The sequence below is a fragment of the Suncus etruscus genome, chromosome 15, assembly GCF_024139225.1.
Source record: "Suncus etruscus isolate mSunEtr1 chromosome 15, mSunEtr1.pri.cur, whole genome shotgun sequence".
NCBI lineage: Eukaryota > Metazoa > Chordata > Mammalia > Eulipotyphla > Soricidae > Suncus > Suncus etruscus.
The window spans coordinates 53,198,069-53,220,868 of NC_064862.1; the positions used below are offsets into that span (position 1 = coordinate 53,198,069).

At 50.0% G+C, this 22,800-nt stretch overlaps 2 protein-coding genes across 2 annotated transcripts in view; one reads left to right on the top strand and one right to left on the bottom strand.

Moving 5' to 3' along the window:
* The window catches only part of SPOCK2 (SPARC (osteonectin), cwcv and kazal like domains proteoglycan 2), an 836,669-nt gene that overhangs the window by 537,793 nt on the left and 276,076 nt on the right, over positions 1–22,800 (top strand). The gene's annotated exons all lie outside the window — the stretch shown is intronic.
* The window catches only part of SLC29A3 (solute carrier family 29 member 3), a 33,507-nt gene continuing 21,036 nt past the window's right edge, over positions 10,330–22,800 (bottom strand). The window contains exons 3-6 of the mRNA XM_049789169.1: positions 19,657–19,739; positions 16,499–16,725; positions 13,778–13,940; positions 10,330–11,302 (exon numbers count right to left, since the gene is read on the bottom strand). Coding sequence (XP_049645126.1) covers positions 10,648–11,302; positions 13,778–13,940; positions 16,499–16,725; positions 19,657–19,739 — 1,128 coding nt within the window. The 3' untranslated portion in view covers positions 10,330–10,647. The remainder of the gene's footprint in view (positions 11,303–13,777; positions 13,941–16,498; positions 16,726–19,656; positions 19,740–22,800) is intronic.

The window sequence follows — 22,800 nt, forward strand, 5'->3', positions numbered from 1 at the left end:
GATATCGAACCATAATCACACATCAAGGAATGCTTATCCCTCTTCTGAGTTGAATCATTCTGAGAGGGAGAGAGGGAGAGAGGAAGAGAGAGACAGAGGCAGAGACACAGAGACAGACAGAGAAACAGAGATAGAGAGAGATAGAGACAGAGACAGAGAGACAGAAACAGAGAGAGAGATAGAGAGAGGGGGGGAGAGAGAGAGAGACAGAGAGACAGAGACAAAGAGAGCAGCTAACTTTGCTCCTGGCTGATCCTGGTTCAATCCAAGGCTCAATCACATATGATTTATAAAGACCTCCAGGAGTAATTCCTTAGCACCGAGGAAGGAGTGTGAGCCCCCAAAACACAAACAAAAAGGCCTCCAAGTCAGCTAACAAAGTATCTACAAAGGAAATTAAAGAAAAGCTGGGAAAGCAGATACCTGAGAGACAGATATAATTCTCTTTTCTTGTGTAAAGGCCCAGGACCAGACGTTAAGGCTTGGGTCAGTTGAGTTGTCTTGCTTCAGGCTGTAGCTGGCACAAGGAATTCTAACCTGGAACCACAAATTCGGGCTCCCAGCACCAGGGGAGGGCCCTAAGCACCACTGGGTGTGACAAGAGAGCAAACAAAGCAAAACAAAAACAAAACAACCAAAAAAAAAAAAAAAAAAAAAAAGGCTGCCAGAGCAATAGCACAGTGGGGTAGGGCATTTGCCTTTCATGAGGCTGACCTGTGTTCGATCCCATATGGACCCCTGAGCACTACCAGGAGTAATTCCTGAGTGCAGAGCCAGGAGTAACTCCTGAGCACCACCTGGTGTGACCCAAAACAAAAAATACCTAATCAGGCAGATAAGAACAAATTATAAGGACAATGAGAGGAACCAAAAGGTTAAGAGCTAGTGAACAGCTCTGAAGTCTGATTTCCTGGAAGGCAGGAGAGTTACCAATTTGCCCAGGGCTGGGCAAGCACAAAGGGACCCTGAAGAGGGCTCTGGTCATGTCTGGGAAGAGCTTCACCGTGTGGGTCTCATAGCATGTCTGTTTTACTGGCGAACAGCAGTTCTTGAGGCCTGAGATATAGATAGCTCAAAAATCTTCAGGACAGGCTTTGTGTGCAGGAGACCCAGGCTTGGACTCTGGCACCACGTAGAGCAAGCAACCACCTTGAGCACTACCAGGAAAATATCCTGGAGTAATTCAAAGCACTGCCTGGTGTGTACCCAAAAGGAAAGCAAATATATAAATGGAAAAAATTAGGGTCCCTAGGACCACATCTGGTTCCCTAAGCACCATCAGGAGTGAACCCTGAGCACTTTGGGGTATGGCCTCCAATCCCAATCCCCCATCTCATTATCAAAAGCATTTTTGTTGCAATTGCTCTTTTTTTTTTTTTTTTTTGCAATTGCTCTTAACACACTAAACAAATATTCCTTGCCAACTCTGACTTTTCTTCAGAACTTATAAAACTGTCACCTTTTATAAGCATTCCTCTTTGTAAATAATATTATACTGGTTATTTATTTCTTTTGTTCCTAAAAGGTGCCCCCAAATAGTCTAAACTTCAGCTCCCAGGGCCGGAACAATAACACAATGGGTAGGGTGTTTGCCTTGCATACAGCCGACTGCAAGGTTCAATCCCCACATCCCATATGGTTCCCCTGATTCCTGAGTGCAGAGCCAGGAATAACACTGAGCATTGCAGGGTGTGGCCCCCAAACAAAAACAAACAAAAGCCAAATAAGCTTCAGCTCCCACCCCCCAGAAGAAATTAGAATTGGCTATTGTAAGTGGGTATGGCAGCTTTGTTGAAATACAGGGTCACCGATTAATTCATTAGGAGTCAAAAAGGTTAAGGCACTTGACTTCACGTGGCAGGCTCTGGTTCCATCTCTAGCCCCTCTGACAGCCCCTGGAGCCCACAAGGATTAATTCTGGAGAGCAGAGTCAGAAGTGAGAGCTCAGCAGCTCTGGTGTAGCTCCAAACAAACAAAAGAAAACAAAATATTTGATTTCAGCTCAGTTACTCTAAGAGTTACTTAGGAAAAGAAATTTCATTTATTAAAACCTTTTTCTCCACTTACAAAAATGGGAACAGTAACCACATCTTCTGTGCAAGATCAAAAGAAGATCTAATGAAATCTTCTCTGGAAAGAAAACAGTCCCCTCTCCCAAAAAGAGACCAATAAACCTGCCTATTATTAATCTATATTTCATTTATATTTTATATAAAATGTTTTATATATTTTTATATATTTATGTTTTATATATTGTTATATATAAAATGTTTTCTATATTTATTTCCTATCTGCCTTATCTTCCCTTTCTTCAAGTCCAAGAAGACGTGGTTAACCGCGGACAAGAAAAACATCCGCCTGCAGAATCTGCGGGTGCACTCGGGCCTCCAGCCCCAGCCTCAGCCCCAGCCCCGAGCCATTCCAGATGTGGAAACAGCTGTTCCTCGGTTCTACCTGGGCGTCCGCCCCGTTGCCCGGCAACCGCTGCCGCCCCGGCGCAGCGATTGGCTATGCGGCCTGGCTCCCGGCATGCCCCGCGGCTCCTTCCCGGAAGTCGCGGTCCCCAGTCTGTCTCTTAACTAGCTGGGGATGCAGCTTCTGGGAGTCTTTGCCCACTAAGCTGGTATCGTCGTAAATCACCGGACGGGAAGGATTCCCGGGGCAGAAGGTCTCTAGCCAGTCCGAGCACCGGGAACACGGTATGCCTCTTGGAGCATCCAAAACCTGGGCTCTTTGCCAGCAGCTCAGGTCATTGCAACAGTTCCACCCCTATTCCACTAGTCAGACCTACCTGGTTTAACTCAGACCTTGACCTCTAGAAGCTTTTATTTTATTATTATTATTTTTTTTTTTGCTTTTCTGTTCCTGTTTCCATCAATCATGATGAATACTAAGTGACATTATGATTGATTTGCTTACTTCCACAAAGCTTTTTCTTACCAAAGCTGTCTGTCTGGTCCTCAGGGGTAAATAGTAAGTCATGCCTGATTTAGACTAGGAAACAAACTCAGGGAGGAACCTAGGGTGCCTGAAGATACACAGCTCCCTGTGGCAGATTTCTAACCTGCTCAAGTGCAATTCTGGAACCGGAAATTTCAACTTCAAGACTTCCTATAGGGGTAGATAAGGATGGCACGTCTTAACCAGGTGGCAGGCACCTGCTAGACCTACGCAGGGAAAATTAGCAGGCACATGATCAGAGATGGGGGGGGGGAGTTAGAGTTGCATCAGCAGCAAGGAGACAGACTCTCAGATTGTGACAGGGCAGCCTGAAAGTTCTGACTGGCCCTCATCAAAGTTTCAAGTCCTTAAAAATATCTGAGCTGTGGTGTTTTCTATTTCCTTCTCCTTTTCTCTCTACTTCTATTTTAACATCCTCCCCTATTTTGTTCTTAGTTTCAGGGATAAGACCCTGCAAATAGACACATATGTATCCTGAATTTAAAGGGAATAAGCAATAAATTCAAACTTACTGCATATGTTCATTAGCTAAGGGTGACCAGTCTCTTCCTAAATCTAGAGACAACACTAGAGCTAAGGAGACTCTTGTGGGGGCCTCAGTCTCACCTCTTTCAAAATTATAAACTTGGGGCCAGATAATACAGGGCTTTAAGTACTTGTCTGACCAGGGTTTAATTCCCACCTGTGTGACCCCAAACCGAATAAATATTTAATGCTAAGCTTGTATGATATCTACTAAGTATCTTGTGTCTTTTTAATATTTTAACCCAGTTGTTTTATTTACTTTAAAAATATCAGGGGAGGGGCTGGAGAGATAGCATGGAGGTAAGGCGTTTGCCTTTCATGCAGGAGGTCATTGGTTCGATTACCGGTGTCCCATATGGTCCCCCATGCCTGCCAGGAGCAATTTCTGAACCTGGAGCCAGGAATAATCCCTGAGCACTGCCGGGTGTGACCCAAAAACCACACAAACAAAAAAAAATCAGGGGTTCAGGGCCGGAGTGGTGGCACTAGAGGTAAGGCATCTGCCTTGCAAGTGCCAGCCTAGGATGGACCTCAGTTCGATCCCCCGGCGTCCCATATGGTTCCTCCCAAGCCAGGAGCGATTTCTGAGCACATAGCCAGGAGTAACCCCTGAGCATCACCGGGTGTGGCTCAAATAACCAAAAAACTTATACACATACACACACACACAAATAATAAAAGGGGAGAACAGTCTTTTAAACAAGGGATCATCAAAGATCAATACTAAGGGGGAAGGTTTTCTTGTGTGCACTGAAGGTTGGAAGAAGTAAAGAGGTTAAAGTGTCACCTGCTGAGTGTGCAGTATCCAGTGGTATCTGTCACATGGACAAACTGCAACTATGACCATTTTTGGAGTTGTCCAGTGTCTAGCGTTGGCGCTGACTTTATTGGTATCTGTAAGTTAGAAAGGGCACGGGGTTGGAGCAGTAACACAAAGGATAGTGTTTGTCTTGCACACGTCTGACCCAAGTTCCATCTCCAGCATCCCATAGGTCCTCTGAGCCTGCCAGGAGTAATTTCTGAGCACAGAGCCTGGAATAACCTCTGAGCACAATCAGGTGTGACCAAACACCCCTGAAAAAAGGGCATAGCACTTACCTCCAAGTGAGTCCACTGCAAACCTGTCACCCATGCTCCTCCTTTCCCAACAACTGCTGTCTCGGCTCAGGGGAAGCCAGCAGCCAGGGATTTTCCTGTCGTCTCTTCTGCAGCATCAGAATCTGTACCCATGGTGTATGTAGACAAGGCAACACCGGATAGAACTTGGTACAGAAGCAAATGTGGTAATGACACCAGCAACCGGAGCATAAGAACCCCATGGCATTCCAAGGTCCTGTTAACAGCCACCAGTTGTCACTAACAGATGTGTCCTGGCCAGCTGAAGACCTGTAGCCTTTCTTCCAGGGTAGAGAGGGGAAGGAGCAGGATGGAATTCTCCATTTCTGCATGTGCTCCTAAGGCAAGAATTGGGGCTCCTCTCTCCCTGCAGGATGGCTTGACTTGACTCAAGTTTTTACATTCAAAATATCTGTTTTCTATTTTTTTTCTTTTTTGTTTTTTTGGGCCACACCAGGGTTCTCAGGGGTTATACCTGGCTCAGCACCCAGGAATCACTCCTGGTGGTCTTGGAAAACCCAATGGAATGTCAGGAATTGAATTCAGGTCAACCACATGCAAGGTAAATGCCCTCTCAACTGTTTTATTGAGCTGGCCCCACGAAGTCTTTCTTCTTACCCTGAAGCGACACCCCTTTTTTCCCTGTGATCTGGAAGCTACTAAGAGGCAAAGAAAAACCAGCTGGACCAGAGAGAACTCACCATCTATCCTATGGGTCTTCTGGGCTGACATGGCTTAAGGGGGTGAAGCAAGGGAGTCCTTCCTTCAAAAAAAAAATCTTTTGTCCTGGCTCCATTTCTAAAGCACAACTCTGAATCTTAAGGAAGACAGAGAAGGGCAAGAAATTCAAATTTCTAGTAATAAAAAGGCACATTTGCAGGCCCAGGGCAACCATCCAAATGGTGACCTGGATACACGGGACTCAAGCTGTGAGTTATAAATCAAGTCCCAAGTGAACTATGTTCTTCTTGTCCCTCGGCACATTGACCTTCCTGTCTCCCTGGAAGGTCGGGGTTGAAATTGGAATTCTCTGACTTCACAGAGTCTTGCTGTGGAGTAGATGACTTGGGTCTGATTAGGTCTCTTGAGCACAAGTGTGGCTGCACACACCCCAACTCAGCATAGATAATGCCTGACACTCTAAAGTTGGTAGAGCCTGAAACAACACCTAGAGTGGTCAGTTTCCAGAGAGCAAGTTTGAAACCAGGTAGTCTTGGAGTCATAAATCCCAGCTATTCAGTGACTGGTGGTGAGGAGGAACAGTGACAATTGGTTCTTGAGGCTCCTGAACTCCTGGGAGGGGATGCACACTGGACATGCAAATGTTCTCCTAGCTCATAAAGTTCTGCCATAGGCTCAGAACTTTGGGGAATGCAAGAGCAAGGCCCCCTATTTCAGTAGAGGACATAGGGTCTCTGAGAGGTTTACCAGCATCTGCCGATGCTAAGCCCCTTATTTCAAGAACTGCAGTGGCTTATCCCTGACCCAACAGGCAGAATCTCAGTCTGGAGCTACAAGCAAGCAAGCAAGGGAAGGAGGGGTATTTCCTGGCACCCTCAGACAGACCCCAGTGGTGTGGCGCCAGCAGGCCTGGCCTAGACCCTTCCCGTTGTGTGAGCAGAACGATGGAAGTTGGAGCCAACTCGTTTCCTGTGTCCGAGCCTCTGATAAAAGCCGGCCAGACTTCTGCATTCTTAGCTCACAAAATCAGTGGAAAATGCAGCCAATTCACTTTCTGTTTCAAGGAGGGGGGGTTGGGGGGCTTGGTGGAAACGGCTCATTTCCCTTTTGGAGTCTCAGCAAAATGAAAACCAGTTAACACCACCTCAGCAGCTAATGAGCACTGGGGCGCAAGTATGAGGTGTGACCTGCCCTGGCAGGAGGCCGTCCCGCCCCACTCCTGCTGCTCCCCACTCACGGGACTGCTGGGGAGCTCGTGAGATGCCTTTTCCCACTCATCAGCCCCTAACTGTGGGCTTCCCCTCCCCCACCTTTCTGCTCCTCCTGAATATGTATGATGAGGGGAGCAGGTGGAGGATGCAGCTGAGGGCCCCGGCCATGGGGAGCCACCCCAGAGGAATAGGGGAGATGAACTTGGCACTAAACAGGCAAAGCCACTGCCTGGCTCTGATGCTTTCTGAGCAAGGGCAAGCACCTGTCCACTACACATTAGCTGCTCTGAAGACTTCATGGGCCTGAGATCTGAGCAGGAACGAGCAGAGGGAGTCCGGTTCTCTCCTGGACTTGGAAGGAGGGAGTTCCTGGCCCTAATCAGTCTTAGAAATGGGGGTGGGATCCAGTACAGTGGTTTTCCAAATGGGGTCCCCCAATCACCACCTGGCATTTGTTTCAAAATGCAAATTCTCATTCAAAGGCCTTTCCCACCCCCATAGAATCAGGAACTTGGGAGAGCAAGCTACCTTTGGGGGTTCATGGGGCTCAGGCTGCAGTTTTGTAGGAGCTGGACCTTGAGCTCGAGCCTGGCTGATCTGGCCATGAAGCCTAGCTGTTACTTAGCTGTCACTTAAGAGTCTGTGTGTCTGAGGCCTGGTCTGGCATCCAGATATTGGGGGCTTTGAGTACGAAGGTGAAAATGGGTGAGAAAAAGCTACATGCAGCATTAAAGGTAATGCTTGTGCCTCTGCAAGCAGATTTGAGGAGAGACACCTCAGAGGATCTGTGGGATCCTTGTCACACCTGGCATCTGACTCACCCTCCAGGCCAGTGCTAGCCCACAGTGACCCATGACTGGTTCTTGGTCCCTGGCCAGCTTGGAATCTGCAAATTCTTAAAAGGGGAGGGTGTTGTGAACTTCCTTTCTGCGGCCTCTTGCTGGGTGTCAGGCAGCTAAGGTGTCTGTGTAGGCAGTGGGCAGTTCAGTCTCCAGGCCAGAGAGAAGGTTTAAAGAATTGAGCACACATTTTGTGTGGCAGCCCTGGGTTCATCCTGACACTATGTGTCCCCTGAGAGCCACCAGGAGTAGCCATCATGTACTATGGCTGTGTGTCCCCTCCAAAAACAGAGATAATAGTGGTGGATTTCTGAGGCCAACCTTCACAGGACCTCAGAGAGGACAAGTCACCATTAGCAGGGATGAAGAGTTATTCTTTGGTTAACAGGATTTTTGTTTTGTTTGAGGCCACAACCTGGGTCCTTTGGGCAGCTTTTGAGAGTGGTACTCCTGTCTCAGGTGCAGAGAAGAGGGAGGAAGGAAGGAAAAAATGAAGGAATGAAGGAAGGAAGGAAGGAAAGAAGGAAGGAAGGAAGGGAGGAAGGAAGGGAGGGAGGAAGGAAGGAAGGAAGGAAGGAAGGAAGGAAGGAAAGAAGGAAGGAAGAAAGGAAGGAAGGAAGGAAGAAAGGAAGGAAGGAAGGAAGGAAGGAAGGAAGGAAGGAAGGAAGAGAGGGAGGGAGGGAGAAGGGAGAGAGGGAGGGAAGGAGGACGAAGGAAGTGGGAAGGAAGAAAAAAAGGAGGAAGGGGGAAGAAAGAAAGGAGGAAGGAAGGAAGAGAGGGAGGGAGGAAGTTGAAGTATGGCCAGTCCAAGGAAGGCCTCAAAGACTGGAGGGCATGAAGGTTGCTGGGGAAAACCAAGGGGCCTGAGGCTTGGGTCTTGCCAGTGGAAGGGACAATTTATTAAAAAAGAAAGAAAGAAAATGAGAGGCACAGTGGGGAGGGTGTTTATCTTGCATGCAGCTGATTCGGGTTAAATCCCTAGTATCCCCCAAGCCTACCAGGAGTAATTTCTGAGTGCAGAGTCAGGAGAGTACCCCCATGTGTGGCTTCAATGCCTCCCCACGGCAAGAAAAGGAAAGAAAGAAAGAAAATGAAACCGTTTACTTCAGATATCATTTCAGCAAACCTTTGAAGTGTGTTCCTGCCCAGGGAATTAGTCTAGGAGCAGAGAGAGCTAAGACCCGCTGCTAAGGGTTTACTGGGTTCGGGTTTAACCAGCTCTCCGCAGGGCACTGCACTTAGAAGAGAAGCAGCTGCTTGATTTAGGGTTCTCAAGACTGCCACATCTTCTTGGGAGGAACCTTTCTTTCTGAGCCCTCCCTGAAAAACTATGGCTGGCTCTGCATCTCTGACTTCCTTTTTCTTAGTTCCCAAAGGCACAACCTTCCCCCACACTCCGGAAGTCTTCAGAGAGTCTGGGAAAATGGGAACCACTCTTCTTATCTGTATGCCCTGAGGCCATGAGTCCCCCGCCCCAACCAAACACAGGCTGGAGGCACTTTGTGAGATACAACAGCTTCAACAAACATAATTACCCCAAAGAGAGTCAGACAAGGCAACAGGGAGGAGCATAAGGTAATGGTTCCCCAGGGGATGGAGCAGAGTACAGCAGGGGGATCCCAGCTCAACCCCTTGCATATGGCCCCCAAGTATGGCCAGAAGTAACCTCTAGGTATTGCCACAAACACAAACCACCACCACCACCACCACCACCACCACCTATAATGATGATTCCCAGGGAGAGAAGTAGCTGTGGGCTATGCCCAGGCACTCCAGTACTCCCATTATTGCCACCTGCTTTTGGCTGATGGAAGATGGGATCCTCTTCTTAGGCTCTGGCAGGCCAGCTGTGCCCCCTAGCTCCTTCAGGCTTGGGATGGAAAGGAGTGGTCCAGGCATGTCACCCCGCTCCTCTGAGTTTTGTCCCATTCTGCACACCCTTGAATCACCCCACCAGGATGGGGCCTGTGACCTCTGACACCAGTGGGCATCAAGTTTATTGCACTCTCTGAATTCACGTGTCATAAACACAGTCTTGAAAGTGCTACCCCATCCTGATCCTAATCAGGGGACATTGGAAAACCTGCCTGGAGCGTGTCTGGTTCCCATTGGCAGGAGACAAGTTGAGAGAAGGCCCATTTTTCTGGGGGTGCCTGTAAAATCACCCCACATGCTATATCTCCAACCCCAGTCTAAACAAGTCTAAAGAAACTGCACAAAATTATCCAGACCAGGCTGAGGGTGAAATGTGTATTCTGGCAATCTTCTACCTCATATTGAGAGCGAGTTGCCTGTCAGAATGGTTGTTTTTATTGAGTACAGAGACCACTCCCAAATGGGAGAGTAAGGACAGAGTATGGACATTTAGCTCAGGCTATCCTGAGCCAGTCCCAGGTTTACATGTTAGACAATCTCTGTTTTGGGGTAAAGTCACGTTGTAAACAGATACAAAGAAACCAGGGATGGTCTTTTTTTGGGTAAAATAAGGTATAACAACAATTTTTGTTTAAAAAAATTGAGAGGAGTACATAAGTTGTGTTCTATTGTTCTCTGCAAGAGGCAAGAACCCCAGATCAGAACTTATAAAAGTAGTTGTTACATTGCTTAGACATAGTAAAAGCTAGGGGGAAAAACCTTTTACCATCAAGTGAATACAAAGACCACCCCCAAGTGGGGGGGGGGTAAGGACAGATAGCTCAGGCTACCCTGAGCCAGTACCAGGTTTACATGTAAGACAATCTGTTTTGGGGTAAAACCAAGTTGTAAACAAATAGATACAAAGGTACCAGGGATGATCTTTGTTTTGGGTAAAATAAGGTGTAATCTAATGAGTGCTGGTCTGTTTGAGAGGGTGCTCTTCCCCAAAGCATGCATAGGTATGTTTAGGTCTGAGCGGCAAGCCTGAACTGTGGCCATCCTGCAGGGACTTCCAGTCCCAGAGCCCACCTCTGGGTAGGAAGGGTCGAGAGTCTTCACATCAGGCCATTAGCTGAAACCACCAAAATATTCAGCATCCACTGTAGTGCTCCAGGCCACTTTTGTGTCAAGGCCAACCCTCCGCAGGAAGCCCCAGCCTGGCTACATGACTGTCACCACTCCAGTCATCCTGCTCCAAGTCTTACAAGTCTTCCAAATTCTCAGGAGTGTTTTGGCTGGTGTCTAGGAAGCTTCCGTTTGGCATAGGGGTGGGGCATGTCTGCCTCCAGCTCCCAAGGACAGATGAGGCCCCAGTGTACTGTGTCCTCCATGACAAGCCAAGGCCCTCACACTCCATGTAGCGCCTGTGTCCTGGCAACTGTCTGTCCTCCCTGAGCCTAGATAAGATGCACCAACAGCACAGAACAGGCTGAGCCCAATACCAATCCCAAGCACATGTAGAAAGACATCACCACGCCAGTGGCCTCAGCCAGCTCCCGGGGCACAATCTTGGGCCCATAGATGAGAGACAGGGTGCTGAGGTAGCCATTGCTGAGCCCCAGCAGGGAAGTGAGCACCACAGGGTAGATGTCAGAGCGAAAAAGGACCATATGCAGGTGGATGCGGGGCTGGTAGTTGCAGAAGACCAGGAGAGGCACCAGGCAAGTCCTCAGAAGTACCAGAGCTGGGAGCATCTTGCTCTTGGGCCCCGGCACTTGGATCCAGGCAGTGACCTGCCGGCCACACAGGTCAGCCACGTTGTATAGAAGGAAGCTGGTGAGAGGCACGAAGAACTTGGTGGTCCACGGGGACCCCAACTCCTTCTGCAGGGACTCAATGTTGCTGGAAACAGCTGGGAAGACGAGGCTGGTGATGAAGAGGAGGTAGATGACACAGAAGCCCAGGCAGGCCGTCTTCTTCAGGATGGGATACAGGGGTGGAGTCAGAGGGCTTCTGGCTGCTGTGACCAGCAAGGGGCTTGTGGGGGTGTCCCAGGGTCGCTGCTCTTCCACAGGAAGCACGTGCACTGGCCTCACAGGCCTCATGTAGTATCTTCAGGGTAGAGAGAGCACAGGGTCAGGGCACTCGGAAGGCAGGGTCAGAGGGGACCTCTCAGGGTCAAAGAGAGGGGTAAGAGAGACAGACCATCGGCTCTGCAAGGAGAAACAAAGTACAATAGGCCTAGGGCTCTGGGAGGCCAAGATGGCATGTGTGTGTGTGGCCAAAAGGAATGGTCTGGGCTAAAGGTCCTTCCACTGCCAGAAATGCCTGACACCAAGGAACCAGGCCTGACTCCCATGTCCCTACATCCCCAGAGCTGACCTCAGTCCAGGCTGCCTCTCTAGCTCCAGTCTTTCTTGTGAAGGACAGCGCAGAGATAAAATAGGTTTGAAACTAATACCCTTTATTGTCATTGCTGTGGTTTTAGAGGAGAGCTACTGCCCTCCCTCTCAGTGCTCACAGGCCATGCATGTGATCTTGACATACAGGGCTCCTGCATGTCAAGTAGGTGCCCCTGAGACATTCATATTAAAAATGATAAGGCCAGCACACATCTGATGCCAAGGATCCAAGTAGTATAGAAGAGAAATACAAGAGTTGAAGGAGAACGGGGCTGGAGTAATAGCACAGTGAGGAGGGTATTAGCTTTGCACACAGCTGACCAGGGTTCAATATCCAGCATCCCATAGAGTCCCCCAAGCCTGCCTGGAGTGAGTTCTGAGCAAAGAGCCCAGAGTAACCCTTGAGGTCTGCCAGGTGTGGGCCCCAAATAAAAAGGAAAAAAAAAGTTGAAGAAGTCTGCTGTCTTCCACTGCCCACGTTCCTTACAGGTGTCAGGAAGAGGCTTTGCTTGTGGGAGCCCAGAGTCTCATGTATGCAGTGTGATGGGATAGTTGGATTCTGATCCAGCCTACATCGGTCCTGTGTGCACCAATCATTCCCCAGTCTTGGACTCAGTTTCCCCCTCAACATTGGACTGGTTCTGCCACAGTGAGCTTTTTATTTATTCGTTTTTTGGGGGGGCCATATCTGGTGGTGCTCAGGATTTAGGATTTGGGAATCAAACTTAGGGAAAGCAAGTGTCTTCCCCCACTGTACTATGGCTCTGGCCCCTACACTGTGAGCATTTGAGGGGCCCAGTAGTGTCTCCACTGTCACTACAAACAGATCCCAGCAGGTGTGTGGGTATCTCCTCCCGCCTGCCTCCCTCCCCAAGAAGGGCTAAAGCGGGTGCGCCAGCCCCTCCCGACTGGGGGAGGAGACTGAACATATCCCCACCCTTGGCTCCATATCAGCTTCTTATCACCCCCTTCTTCTGTAGTCCCCTTCTGTCTGCCTCCAAATGCTCCCCACTCAGATCCTCTGGTTGGGGCTGTTCCTCTATGCCCTGCCTCCCAGTATCCCCATCTTATCTCCCCAGCCTGCAGCCTCACCCTACCAGCACCCAGACAAAAGAGATTTATTTAATTCTTTTGGGGTGGAAGGTGCCCAGGAAGACCCAGCACAGTTCGGCCCTCCTGGGGGGCAGCACTTCAATTCCTTTTATGTAGTATTTACTCTGAGAAACAGCAAAAGAAGGACTTTCCTCAAAGGCCTTTCTGTGATCCAGAAGTCTCGATCCAGCTTTAAATGGCACAGAAGTTTCCATGTAGGACAGGGAACTTCGTGGAGGGGCTGATGAGATGGTACAGCTATGCTTTGTATGCAGGAGGTTGGGCATCATCTCCTGTACCTCATGGGCATGCGTGAGAGCCTGCTGGGGGCACCCATCTAACACTGAGCTGAGAGTCTAATCCCTGAGCACCTCTGGATATGACCCCCTCCTCCACCCCATCCCCACATTTGCTTTTGAAATTAAAACAACAACAACAACAACATGGAAAATCAAATGGGTATGCAAGAGTCTGGGTTCCATCCCCAGCACACACAGAAGAAAGAAAGGCCAGGGAAATAACTCAAAGGGTTAGAATGTATGTGGGAGCCTGGGGCTGGGCCCCTATCACCAGTTAGTTCTTAAAGTGTTATAGTTCCTGTGGATAGTTACTGCAGCAACCCTAGAGCACCCATCAAGTTGGTCTCAAACAAAAAATTAGATAATGGGGGGCTGTGCTTGGGGCCATCGGGACCTTTCAGGGAGGTTCAGAGAGGGCCCCATTCCCACTGCCTGTCTCCCTGACCAATCTGTAGCAAATAGGCTTCCATAGCCTGACACCCGGGAACCTGATTCTCAACCCACAGACACTGACATTTACTTGAGCAGCAACCAGGATATAGCAGGAAATAATTTGCCCATTTTGGGCAAAACAATTTTGTCCTTTGGAGCACACCTTTCATTGGGTATAGACAGTGATGGAGAATCTTACATCTGCAAGGATGCATAGAGGGCAATATGGGCACAGAGACAGGAAATAGATACTCTGACCTGGGGAAACTCAATAGGAAGTGGGGAGCCTCATCTGGTGGACCCCCAGAAAGAAAGTGAGGAGCCTCATCAGAGGAACCCAGACAGGACGTGGGAAGCCTCACCTTGCGTATTCCAGGCGCAGCAGCAGCAAGTAGAGCCCAATGCAGAGCCCAAGGAAGATGTCGGCAGTGAGGAAGAAGGCCAGGCCGCTATTTGTCACATTTCTGGACACTGCCAGGTCCACCAGCGCAGCCACAGCACTGATGGTGCCACCCATGGCCCCACCTATGGACACAGAGAAGGGTCATAGGTCACAAGCCCACCCTGGATCCCACAGACCTTGAGTCTCCTCTGAAACATGCTTCAGTCCTCATAGGAGCCCAAGCCAGGGCACACATAGAGGGGCTCTTCTTAGTGGCCTCCATTTTCATAGACCCTGTGTTGTGGGCTCCTGTATTCAAGGGCTCTGAGACTGTGGCTCTATCACACACATACACACTCATATTTTCATATCCACACACCTAATTGGGTGCTCTGTCATGCACATGCCACATCCCAAGCACATTCAGACTCTTCTGCACTTATGCAGCCATATCCGCACACCCACACATCCCTCCCAAGGACACTTGCTCAGATATTTGCACAGACGTGATCACACTCATGCAAGTACATAGGCAGGCATGGAAGGCAGGGAGCTGTCTCTCTGCCGAGTGCTAACACCTAGACCTGGACAAACAGATGTTTGTGAGACCTGAAAGCTCATGTGACCTTGGGAAACTGTGGTTGGTTCAGCTGTGACTAGGGATAACATCTGTGCAGGATAATGGGGGATCTGGGAGGGACAAGGCCGGGCCTTGAATGCTTTCCACACCTGCACGCCCCTTTGTCCCCTGCCCCTTTGGGTGGCAGGGGACGCCATACTTTCCATGAGCTCTCCCAGACCATCCCTAGAGCATGTGCAGGATACTCAGGGCCAGGCACAGTTCTGAAACAGAGTGGATCCTGTCCTGTGCCCTGTGAGTGGACGAAGAAGCATCAACCAACACCTAGGCAGGACCCAGATCACCAAGACACTCAGTACTAATGTGTCTGGTTGCTGGCTGGTAGAAGAAGGAAGGGAGGGAGGGAAGAAAGAAGAGGCATGAGTAGGTCTAATTCCTGGAAAAGGCTCACAGCATAGTGTAGAATGGTCATATGGATATTACCAGCTCTGTCCTGGGCCTGGCAAGCAATTCTGGCCAGGCCTTTTTCTCTGCCCACTGCTGATGAGCAAGAGTGAAAGTGAAGTGCAAGTGAATAAAGGACAGTCCAGTGTAAGTGAGATAGAGACACACAGTGAAAGGGACAGATGTTCACAGAGAGAGTCACAAAACAGAACAGACTCTGAAGAAGAGACCCCACCCCTCTCACTGTGTGACCCAAGGCAAGTTGCCTGACCTCTTTGAGCCTCCTTTTCACCATCTGTGAAATGGGGCTGTGGCAATTGCCCCAGCTGCCGCACAGTGACAGAAACATGAGCACTGTCAGGGGAAGGCACCCACTGTACCTGGCAGAGCTACAGGAATCGTGGGGTGGTGCTCACCTTCCCACATCAAAGTCACATCAGCAGGACGGGCCTAGAGCTGAGCGGCCCCTGGGAAGCCTAATCCCTGACTGGGCACAGTCAGCTAGGCAGACGCAGTCCGTAGGACCAGCTCCCTGCGCCCTGCCTGGGGACCCCTCCTCTCCCCATATTATCTCCAGCACAAGCCTGGCCTGGAGGGGCCCATCCTTCACTCCCGCCTTTTATCTCATCAGTTATGGAAATACATGCAAATAAGGGGCTTGTAAGAAACACCAGCAGGGAAGAAATGAATCGTCCCCAGATGCTGCGAAATCCAGATGGGCCCTTGGGACCTAAGTGGGGGAAGGGCCAGGAACAAGATACAGGGGGTTTGAGGGTTTCCAGGGCCCCCCACTGGGAGGCCACACAGTGAAGACAAGGGCAGAGAGCACACAGGGTGTCAGGCCCTGAAGGAGGTGTCTTAGCCTTTCAAAAGTGGACACACCCACCCACACCCACACACTCAGCACACACATTCACACATCCTCACACTCATATACACTCACACACTGACACTTAACACTCGCACACCCACACACACTCACATAAGGTGCCCCGAGATTGTTTTTCAAGGTTGGACAAAGTCAGCTCTGCTCCTGCCTGCTCTTCTTCTTTGATGGTCACATTCTCCCATTGACACTGGTGTATGTGGGTGTGATCAGGTGGGGTCATGGAATGTCCCAAGTGACTCGAAGAGCTAAGGAAGAAATATGAGAGTCCTGGCTCAGAGGGCCCAGACAGCTTGAGTTGGGAAGCCCAGGACATAGGGTGAGAGTCAGTGGTAAGGATTGGGGGTGAGGGCAGGGGTTAAGGGCCAGGGATGAGGACAGAGGGTGGGGGTAGGGAGTGGGGGCAGGGAATGAGGGCAGTGGGTAAGGAACCTGGACCCCACTGCAGCATTCAGATGACCCACCATTCCAAGGGCTCTGAGAGATCCGGCTCTACCAGCACCAGCATCAAGCGCCCACCCCACCCTGTCTCCAGCTTCGGGGCACCCCAAAGAAGTTATAGTGACTGTCCAAAGCCTCTAGATTCTGGGGCACTGGGTGACCTAATTGGGGGGTATCTGTCTACTCTAGACTTTTCTGATTTTTTCTTATTTGGAGCCACATCCGGTGGTGCTCAGAGCCCATGCCTCGGGAACTTGGGAAACTATGTGGTGCTGGGGAAGGGTCTAGGGCAGGTGCCACCCCGCAGTGCTCTCTCAGGCCCTTCACAGTGTTCCCAGCCACAGGCTTACCTGACATCAGCGCCTGGGAGTTCTGCATGGGAAAGGAGCTCGTCATGCCGAAGACGCTGCTGTTGAAGACAGTGGCCGCACCGCTGATCAGTGCCATGCATGCCATGGTAAGCGCAAAGAAGCCGTGAGGCCAGGCCGATGTGTCCACCTCCACCATCACTGTCATCACCACGAAGATGGCCAGCATGACAGCGAGCGAGGACAGCACTCGGACGTTAGCAGGGACCCTGGCCAGGGCCAAAGGAGCAGTTAGGCCTGTTATGGTCTCCTGAGCGGCTGGTCCCTGCCCTAAAGGACAACAGATGGACCTGGCCACTGCTGAGAGGGAGATCTCAGGGCGTCCATGTGTAAGGTCACCCATAAGCTTCCCACCCTCATACCCAAAACTTAGCAGTGGGAGGACATTTCTCCAGACCACCAGGTGTTTTTGCTGCCACTGCCTGTCCTGCTTAGCAGCCAACATGTCCGAGGCCCACAGTGCATGTGTGTGGAATGTATATCGCACTCTCTGACTCTCCGTCTCTCAACTCACCCTCTCAGTCTCAGACAGGGGTCCTTAAATGGCAGCCCATGGGTCACTATTGTTCATAGTTTTTTTTTTTTTAAACTATAGTTCGGCCCTCTAATGGTCTGAGGGACAGTGAGCTGACCCCCTGTTGAAAAAGTTTGAGGAAACCTGATTCATCTTCATCATCATCACATCATTATCATCTTCAATATCATCATTATTACTGTCACCACCATTATCACCACCACCACCATAATCGTCCCCACCTCACTATCCGCATCACCACTCAGCTTACACAGGCAGGTGCCCACGGGACCAGGAAGGGCTGAAGGTCCCGAGGAGCCTGTCTCCACTTCCCAGAGAGACTTAGAGAGTCCCCTGTGGGGGATTCCTTTCCATCACCAGACTGAACTTGGCTTTATAGGGTCTGGGTGCTCCTTAATTCCCTGTTCCCCAGGGGAGGGGCTGGGGAGCCAGAGGAGGGTAGAAAGGCTTAAAGGTAGAGAATGAGAAAGAAACGTGCCCCAGAAACAGGAGGGGTGAGGAGCGAGCCCAGCACCCCCACTGGCTCGACAGGCTTCTGCAGGAGGAAGCCGGGTGTGAGGTGAGCACTGTGCATGGAGCATCATGTCAGGAAGGGGCAGTTGGAACCAAACTGCCTTCCATGTGTGACATGCAGCATGATGCGGTTCACAGGTGTCCTGTGGACTGTCTACTTACAGCAATGCCCGACCCCCAAGTGCCAGTTGCAGCCTCCTAACTTCTACCTCTATGTGCTCTAGGCCCTGGAGAACTTTACAGTGCTCAGAAAGCTAACGGGGAATCCCGTTAGCCCCCATCTGCACCCTAGAGCCTCAGAGGCTCCTCACGTTTCCCTCTGCCAGGGCAGAGAAAGCCGATCCTTTTAAGGGACTTTAGAAAAAGGCAAGACATATGTGGCCAGGGTCAGCAGTTCTGGTCTGGGTCCGAGACCGGGACAGGGCACATGAGGTGAAGGTCCCTGGAGAGCTGCCAGCCCCTAGCCCTACCCACTCTCTCAGGAGGGCTCAGGACCTCAGGGCTTGATTTCCTCTTAAGCTTCCAGAATGTAAATCTTCCTCATAAGTATTTATGATGCTGCATTTAACATAATAAAACACTTGGCGATTGTGGATGAGGCAGTGAGAGAAAGAGAGGGTTCTCCAGGAGGGAAGGAACAAGACATTTCAATTTCACATATTAAATTCAAAAAAATAAAAAAAGAGCTTCCAAGCCAGGGTGATAGATAGCACAGCGGGGAAGGCGCTTGCCTTATCCGGGTTCAATCCTTGGCCTCCTGGGTCCCCTGAAGTACCACCAGGAATAATTTCTGAGCACACAGGCAGGTGTAACCCCCTGACCACCACTGGGTGTGACCCCAGAAAACAACAACAACAAAACAAAGAGAGCTTCCCCCAAACCATCTTTCCAGCTTAGAAATAGATGAAAACTTGGGAGCTGTTGCCCACAAGGGTCTCCCCACTTCCTGCAAGGGCAGCTCAGAAAAGGCCCCTTCAGCAGGAAACTCTATTACTCAGAGCCAGATCTGTCCCGGCCCAGCCCACAGTGACCTGGGTGCCCAAACACACAGCCCTGGTCTCTGAGGGGCTGGCCAGCAGAGTCTCACAGTTTGGAGTGAAATCCAGTGATGCAAAGCTAGGAATTATTGGGGTGACCCCACAGCAGACCTGCTCTGGCCCCCAAATCCATGCTTGCACAGTGAGTAAAGTGCTTGCCTTGCAGTTGGTCAATCCTAGTTTTATCCTCAGCACCACAAATGGTTCTCTGAATGCCACTAGAAGTCATATCTGAGCATAGAGCCAGGAGTGATCCCTGAGCACAAAGCTAGGAGTGAGCCCTGAGAATATCTGGGTGTTCCCACTCTCAAATAAAATCATTGAATGATGGGCAGAGTGATAGCACAGCAGGAGGGTGTTTGCTTGCACACAGTCAACCCAGTCAACCTGGGACCGATCCGGATTTGATCCCTGGCATCCCACATGGTCCCCGGAGCCTGCCAGGAGCTATTTCTGAGCACAGAGCCAGGAGTAATCTGAATGCCACTGGGTGCAGCCCAAACAAACAAAAAACAGAACAAAATAAATAAAATGAAAGAATGAAAGTCCTTGGAAACGTTTGGAAAAGTCAGTACCAGCCCTGATAACTTCCTGGCTGTCCCTAAAGTATGTGTCCTCAGGGGCACACACAGAGGAAGGTGCTCATCCAACTCTGCCAACAGTGCCAGAAGCTCCCCCAGTTCCTCAGGGATGTGATCAGTTGCATCAGCTTTCAGAAATGCTGGAAGACCCACTTCTGCCAGCTCCCTAAACCCATCCAACCAGCCCCTTGTGGTCTCTCAGTGCTAAGGCTGTTAAGGCTGGCAGCTGGGGGCAGACAGAGTCCCAGAGAGGAAGAAGACCTGATGCCCAGTGCTGGCCACTGCTGCTGCCACATGTCCCAGCCCCCAACGTGGGCCTCCCACTGGCTGGGCACCAGGGGACAGGAAATGGCACTTACTATTCAGCAAGCTAGAGTTGACCCTACAGACCTCCTCTAGGGGATCCAGAAGTAAAGAAAGGGAGAGAGGGGAGAGGAAGGATGTAAAGGCTGAGCTACAGGGATGTGGGCCTACCTGTTGACGAGCAGGAAGTTGGCCACTAGGCAGAGCACGGAGGACACAGTAGAGGCGATGGCCAGGTAGCTCTCAAAGTAGTTCTGTAAGCACAGGAGGGAGGAGGTAGCTGCGGTCACTTGTGTGAGGGAATCTCTGTCAAGGGCCCCCTTGTGGTGGGCTTCTCCCATGTCATCACATACTGTGTGAGTGGAGGGCAGGTTGACTCCGAGACCAGGTAGTCCTACATCTCTGACCAAAGAAAACAAATCCCATCCCTCAACATTCACCAACATGGGCCATGACAAACTGACACTCTGCAGCCCATGTTCCCCCTCATTTCTACCTGTGCCACCACAGATGGAAGCAGTAGCAGTAAGAAACAGTGAGAGGGGCCAGCGCAGTGGCACTAGAGGTAAGGTGTCTGCCTTGCCAGCACTAGCCTAGGACGGACCGGGTTCAATCCCCCGGCGTCCCATATGGTCCCCCAAGTCAGGAACGACTTCTGTGCACATAGCCAGGAGTAACCCCTGAGTGTCACAAGGTGTGGCCCCCCCCCAAAAAAAAAGAAACAGTGAGAGTCAGAAAGTGTACAGTGGGTAGGGCATATGCTTGCATGTGGCCAACACATATGATTCTTGGCATCCCATATTGTCCCCCTATGCACTACTAGGAGTATTTCCTGAGTGCACAGCCAGAAGTAAATCTCATTGCCCTGGTAGCTCCAAAACAAAGAAACTAAAAACAATAAAACAAAACAAACAAACAAACAAAAACCCAGGGCCAGAACGGTGGCACAGTGGCAGGGCGTTAGCCTTGCACACAGCTGACCTAGGACCAGGGCTCGATCCCCCTGGCGTCCCATATGGTTCCCTAAACCAGGAGTGATTTCTGAGTGCATAGCCAGGAGTAACCCGAGTGTCACTGGGTGTGGCCCCAAAACCAACACACACACACACACACACACACACACACACACACACACACACACTGAAAGTCTTCAAAGAAAATCTCTTCTACCAGCCTTTTATCCATTGTGAAAGGTCTAGGCTATACTCGTCGTACCCCCCATCCCCGGCATGATTTTGTGATGACCTCAGCTCCTTCTCATTTCCCCCCCTTTATTTCTGACCCAGTTCTAGCAGTATTTATCCTGGCTTTGTACTCAGGAGTCACTCCTGGTGGAGCTTGGGAAATCAATGAGTTGCCAGGGGTTGAACCTGGGTCTGCCGTGTGCAAGGCAAATGCCCTTCCTATTGTGCCATTGTCCATTTCTTGTGACCAAGGAACTTTAAGAATTGCATCAGAGGCCCCACAGCCCACATCTCCCTGCAGGAACCTTGATTCTGACTCTGTCTTTGCTCCCTCAGCAGAGCTATGACGCCTGGTGGAAGCCACTGGGGGAAGCAGCTCCTAGACAGGCCCAGAAGAGGAAAAGGTACATTTTTCTGAAGCATCTAAGGGGGTTACCAAGAGCACAGAAACCCTCAAACAAGATGGAGATACCATTCAAGGTCTGACGGCTCCGAGGCTCCAGGAGAGCAGTGTGATTTCTTTAGTCCTGCAGTGTACTCAGGAGTGATTTAATCACACCATGAGCTGTCTTTAAAAGAGAATAAAGGGGGCCCGGAGAGATAGCACATCGGTGTTTGCCTTGCAAGCAGCCGATCCAGGACCAAAGGTGTTTAGTTTGAATCCCGGTGTCCCATATGGTCCCCTGAGCCTGCCAGGAGCTATTTCTGAGCAGACAGCCAGGAGTAACCCCTGAGCACCGCCGGGTGTGGCCAAAAAACCAAAAAAAATAAATAAATAAATAAATAAATAAAGAGAATAAAGGGGCCAGAGTGGGGAGGGCATTTGCATGTGGCCAACCCGGGTTCGATATCAGGCATCCCATATAGTCCCCTGAATCTACCAGGAGTAAGCCCTGAGAACTGTGGGGTATGGCCCTCAAATCAAGTAGTAGTAGTAGTAGTAGTAATAATACTAATACTAATACTAATACTAATAATAATAAATAATAGCCAGAGAGAACCTTGTATGGCAGGGAAGGCATTTGCTTTATATGTTGCTGTCTGAGATTTGATCCTTGGCATTCCATATGGCCCTCTGAGAACCACCAGGAGGAGTGATTCCTGAGTGCAGAGCCAGGAGTAACCCTAGAGCACCACTGGGTATTGTCCCCAAAACAGCCAATCAACTACTACTACTACTACTACTACTACTACTACTACTACTACTACTACTACTACTAATAATAATAATAATAATAAAGGAATAAAGCACTGGTAAGGGCAGACACCCCTTGCCTCCTTGGTTATATGTCAATTTGTGGTGCAGGTAGGAACCAATGCTTGAGGTGACATACACAGCCCTCTAAATCATAGAAAAGTGGCCGAGAGTTCTAATTTGAGAGCCACAAAGCTAAACTTAACCAGAGAAATATTTTAATTATCAATGTGTCAAAACAATATGCAAAAAAAAATTCCTTTTGACATCAGGGACCCTGGGGGTGTTGGGGGTTGGGGGATCATTACAGGCCTGTGAGGAATAGTGCAAGAGAGAGAGAGAGAGAGAGAGAGAGAGAGAGAGAGAGAGAGAGAGAGGAGAGAAGAGAGAGAAGAAAGAGAAGAGAGAGAGGGAGAGAGAAGAGAGAGAAGAAAGAGAAGAGAGAGAGGGAGAGAGAAGAGAGAGGAAAAAGAGGAGAGAGGGAGAGAGGAGAGGGGGAGAGAGAGAAAGAGAGAGGGAGAAAGAGAGAAGAGAGAAAGGAGAGAGAAGAGAGAGGAGAGGGGAGAGAGAGAAAGGAGAGAGAAGAGAGAGGAGAGGAGAGAGAGGAGAGGAGAGAGAAGAGAGGAGAAGAGAGAGAGAGAGAGAGAGAGAGAGAGAGAGAGAGAGAGAGAGAGAGAGACTCCTCATAAAGGTTGCTTCAAGTTGGGGCCAAACCCCCAGCCTGCTTTGAAAGCCTGCGAAGTGCTTTGTGGGCGTTTGAAACGTTCACCCTGTATAGATGCTGGGGCTGGTGGTGCTGGCCTGGCAATTAAAATGATAATCACAGACTGAGTTCTGTGAACCGTGAGCCACAGAAATCGCCGCTTCCTTTCAAGTGCCATTGTCCCACCCTGAAGGGCTCCCCAGAGCCTGGACTGGTCGGAGTCACTTGGGCAA